At 35.4% G+C, this 5,204-nt stretch overlaps 1 protein-coding gene across 1 annotated transcript; it reads right to left on the bottom strand.

Moving 5' to 3' along the window:
* Window positions 1-1,783: 1,783 nt before the first annotated feature.
* Window positions 1,784-2,469, bottom strand: LOC136229957 (large ribosomal subunit protein uL15x-like). The gene has a single exon (XM_066018842.1). The coding sequence runs from the start codon at window positions 2,420-2,422 to the stop codon at window positions 1,982-1,984; it is 441 nt and encodes a 146-aa protein (XP_065874914.1). The 5' UTR covers window positions 2,423-2,469; the 3' UTR covers window positions 1,784-1,981.
* Between the last annotated feature and the right edge of the window lie 2,735 nt (window positions 2,470-5,204).

Here is a 5,204-nt window from a genome sequence, read left to right as displayed (position 1 = left end):
TGCCATTAGTTAGTGTTAAATAGCGTCAATGCATATGTATAGACTCTAGAGTTGTTTTATTTGGTTATAATCTCTTGATTTTTAGCTTTGGGGTAAAAATCCTGAATGTTCCAATATTGAAAATTTGCATGAATAAATGACCTATTGAACTGCATGAAAAGGATGTTTAGATGGTTTGCAAAGTTGATCTTATATCCAGCTTGTGTTTCTCTTTCTCATCAGAATCTTCCATCGCCAATTGGTGGTGTTCTAGTGATTTGTGCAAACACTATTCATTATCATAGTGAGGTGGACATTGGCTCTTTAGCTCCTGCAGCATTTTTCTCATCATTTGTGGACTTATAACTTTTGTAGTTCATCTTTATGCAAATAACATTTCAATAGCTTGTTTGTGCATTGGCCTTGAACAACTATACTGTTTCTATTGATAGCAGGTCTAGCACTTACTCACATACTTGTTGCACCTGCCTCTGCTTGGATCAAATGGATCTTTTTGTCTCCCAAGGTTAATTCTTTCATGCATTTTAAATCTGCTTTCTTTTGTAAGTATGCTACCTCATTTAGTTTTCCGTAACTCTCCTATGTTGGTTATTGCCAGTCAAGAGCTACCAAGAGCAAATTAATTTAGTGTGGAACTTGATGCTGGTTATCAAATGATGTAGCCTTACTGTCAACAAAGAATGGGGAACTTTTGTTACTGACCCTTGTTTATGATGGACTTCTAACATTTCATATAATAATATTAAGATTCTACTTATCTTTTAAACTGGAGGTGCAGAATTTTGACATACTTTTATAAATTCAAAAATAATGCAAGCTTTTTTGAGGCTAGGTCATAGCTAAATTTACAGAAGCTCTAAATTTCACTCCAGAAAATGATGTTAAGGGTGGCCACTGGTTTATTCATAATGGATGTCAGAGTTAATTTCGTTCTTTTGAACTTGGAAATTTACATGCTTATTGTTAAGAGCTATATGATTAGAATTAATTTTGTTTCATATTTATAATATATATATATAGATAGATAGATAGAGATATTGAAGGTGATGTTCCCTCAACAAAGCGACTGAAGAGGTCACCTTCTGATACAGTTAGTGGGGAGGAACTTTCTTTGCTTGGTTCAACTGCAAATAGTACAGAATCGTCACAGGTTGTTTTTCCTTTCAAATTTCTGTTTTTATAGAATCTTGTAGAAGTTGAGAGGAATATGAAGAAATTGCTCCTTAAAGATTTTGTCCCATCAAATAAAAAAAAAAACTAACTGTTAATAACTATAAAACTCAGCATGTGGGTTTATCTTGATTTAGATAAAATTTACTTCGTTTTGGCATTGGCTTTGGTTTGTTATTCTCCCTAAAAGACCTATAAATCATTACTGGGCAGGTAGGATGATAGCAATATGTTTTCTGAGAGGCATGCATTTGACTGGAAGTTATGAATTTACTTGAATTTTATTTTTGTGAGCTTCCTAATGAGCTGGTGAATGAATTATGTCCGGAGTAGATGGATATGATCTAAAAGTAGCTGTTTCATGAGTAGGACTATTGTTAGGAGGTTGTGAAGCTGGTGGGAACCAATTTGAGGAGATAAGCATCTTCTAACATTGATAGAGGGAAATTGAAAGGGCCCTTATTTTGTGGATTCATGCTATATACTTCCTTTCTTTGTATTTGTATTATGCTCCTTTGATGCTCTAATTAAATCAATTTTCCTCAATTCCCAATCTAAACTCTTCTTTCCTAAGATAAAATTGAATTCCATCCCAAATAAGGTTTCCAAACAATAAAAGAAACATCTTCATCCTAATTTAATAACACAATCATTCTTCATCAAAACACAAGCCAATAGATCTAAGCACTGGAATTACTCAATCCACAAGAAGCAACAATAACCATAAAATACTCAATTCATGTAAAACTCTAAATAGTCAAAAGATAACAATAAGAAAAACAAAACTCAACTTTTACCAGAACAAAACAACTTAGGCTGTAAGTACAACAGCTCCACCATTTTCCTTTATCTTTTTCTCTGCAATCTTGGAAATAAGCTTAGCTTTAACAACAATAGGTTTATCCTCTGGTAGAACACCCTTACCTAAAACCTTGAAGAAGCCGAACTGAGTCACATCGAGCATCGGTACATTGTCCTTGCTGGCCTTGTCCTTGACATCTTGAGGAATCATCGACCATAGCTTGTCGATGTTGACGATAGGGCAGTAGAACTTGTTTCTCAACTTGTGGAAGTATCGCATACCGACCTTTCCAAAATAACCAGGATGATACTTGTCGAAGAGGATCCTGTGATGGTGCATACCTCCAGCGTTACCGCGACCTCCAGGATGCTTCCTGTGCTTGCCGATACGCCCATGACCGGCGCTGACATGACCACGCTTCTTCCTGTTCTTCTTGAATCGGGTGGTCATTTTGGCGATCGGTCTTCTGAGCGGCTGTAGAGAAATAGGGTTGGAAATAGGGTTTCCCTCTTTTATAATAGAGTAATAACACCGTTTTGATAGAGTTGGGCATCAACGTGAGGAAATAATGGGCTACATTAAGCCCATCTTTCTTGAGGAAACAACTAAATAAAACATAGTTTTTTTTTGGATAGGATAAATAGAACATAGTTTTTTTTTTTGAAAGGAGGATAAATAGAACATAGTTATTAAAAGATGCATAGCTAACATCCGTTATTTGGAGAAAAATATTGGATAAATGAAATTTTTTGGATTGAAAAATAAAGATATTTTCCGTGTTTGGCTGTAACATCAGAAAATAAAAAGAATTACGCTAATTATTGTTTTCAAAGAATAAAAATGAATGAATTAGAGTTTCAAAAATTTAGAAAAATCACTTTCTTTATATATTTGACTAATCTAAAATTTTTCGTTTATTTATTTTCCTAAGCAAAAAAAACTCCAGAAAATTAGGAAATTATATCCAGCAAACAAATCTTGCCTAAATGCATACAACTTTTTTCTAGGATAGTTTTAGGGTGTTGTTATACTTAGTCATAGTTTCCCACACTTAGCCTAGAGAAAATGACGAAGCTGCCATTTATTGTTTTGGGGAAGCAAAAATATTTTTTTTTCTCTCTACAGAATGCGGGCGTGTGTAAAATACGCCTCACCACAAGATGAGCCGTATTTCTTGTACGTCTCACCACATGGTGTGGCGTATGGCTAATACGCCTCACCATATGGTGAGGCGTATTTTGAACACGCCTACGTGTGAAAATGTGTTTTTTTTAAAAAAATTATTTATAATTATTAACATTATAATTAAAAAAATATACATAAATTACTAAATATGTATTAAAATGTGTTAAAATGTTAAAAATTTTGTTTTGACACTATTAAAGTGCTAAAGAATTCTAAATATTAAAAAATTACAATAAGTCAATTCGCTCGGTTCCATTCCTCCATTGATCCAGCTGAGTCCTAACTGGTGGAGCCTGCTCAGTGGGCACGAGTGCGATCGCCTGCTGAGCGACGTCTGCCAAACGGCTAACCCACTGCACAAAATTAAATGTTAGAAAAACAACATAGGTAAAATAATAATAATAATAAATCTCCACCCTAAAATTCTAGTAAGTCTAGATCTAACGGTGAATGATCAAATATTACATGTCATTTGTTGGAAAAATTGAATAAAATTATATAATTAATTTATATACCAACAAACACCTTCTTTCATGAACAGTCGTGTTTGTACGTGAACAGTCGTGTTTATCTGTGTACAGCCGTGTCGTTCGTGAAAAGACATATCCTTTCGAGTTCTATTTATATAGAATGGATTGTCAAATTCATAAGTAGTTGTAAAAGTGGTTGAAAAAATTCTTTGTCTGTTCGCAGTGTTCTTGTTTTCCTACTCCGATGATAACGAGCCTACACACGGTTTGAGTTCGCTTGCGTAATCTGTTGTATCCTGTGAGACGATCGTCAATAGCGACGACATCTGTCTTAAGAAAACTGCCAATACAGACCTCAGATTTGTCTAACTCTTTCCTTTTAATTTTTAGTTTTTATTGTTCATATGTTTTTCTGTGTTCGATTTGTTTTTTGGTTAATCACATCTTACCTTTTTAAGACAAACGTAATTGTTTGTCTAATATTTTTAAAACAAACGTAATATTTATCTAACAATCTTAACACATATCTATGTTTATCCAACATTCTTAAGACAGATGTCGTGTTTTGTGTATAACATTATCCAAGAATATATTTATGTGCGCATGAATGCATGATTAGGAGTGTACTGGTTCTTTTTTTTATGTGCTGGTTCTAATTATTATATGTTATGCTCCACTTTTGAACAAATAATTTACAAGCATATATCCATCTGAATTATGCAAAAATTTGCAAATTGAGCCACAGGAAAAAAAAAAAGGTTTGTTTCTGTGTTTTTTTTAAAAGAATTCACTTTATTATAAGCTCGAAAACAATTGATCCTTACAAAGAGTGCCTGCTAACCAGTTGGAAAAAACATAACAAGAATATAGACTAGTATTGGAACATGCAAGTCGTGCAATGGCATGGGCCGCATTATTCGCTAATCTAGGTGTAAAAACAACACAAAACTCAGAAATTTCAGAGATTAGGCTCCGACATTCCTGTATTATAATACCAAACTCCGAGATATCAACCGTATCTGAATTGAACGTATCAGCAACTTGTTTTGCATCCACTTCAAAGATAACATGTGACAGCCCCAACGATAGTACCCACTGAACCGAATTCCGGAGAGCAATTGCTTCAGCGATAATTGGGCTGAAAATACCGTCGACCCAGGTGCTCATCCAACTAATTCCCTCTCCTTTGCTGTTTCGAATAATTGCCCCTGAACCACTTCGACCAGCAGCAGTGAAGATAGCAGCGTCCAGATTACATTTGATGAAACCCGCTGCCAACCTCTTCCAACGATCATGAGTCCGATCTCTCCCCGATCCGATCTCTCATCCCCTACCACGTCTTAAGCGAGCAGCCCGCCACTCAGACAGGAAATTCAGATCCTTCTTAATAGCACGAACGGTTGTGTCCGTTTTTTGATTCCATACCATCTGATTCCTCTGACCCCAAATCGGCCACAATGTCACCGCCACCCTACATACCGCGTCTGCAGGTTCGGTTCTGATAATCTCGAAGAACCATTCATCAATCCGATTCCACTCTCCTTCTAGTGGATTAAGATCCGCAGCACGCCAACATT

The sequence above is a fragment of the Euphorbia lathyris genome, chromosome 1 (assembly GCF_963576675.1).
Source record: "Euphorbia lathyris chromosome 1, ddEupLath1.1, whole genome shotgun sequence".
NCBI classification, from domain to species: domain Eukaryota; kingdom Viridiplantae; phylum Streptophyta; class Magnoliopsida; order Malpighiales; family Euphorbiaceae; genus Euphorbia; species Euphorbia lathyris.
Note: the sequence above shows the minus strand (reverse complement) of the source record. Positions and strands in the feature narration are given on the sequence as shown.

Bases quoted from the DNA above. Each gene is read 5' to 3' on its own strand.
- LOC136229957 (XM_066018842.1), bottom strand. From the start codon at position 2,422: ATGACCACCCGATTCAAGAAGAACAGGAAGAAGCGTGGTCATGTCAGC.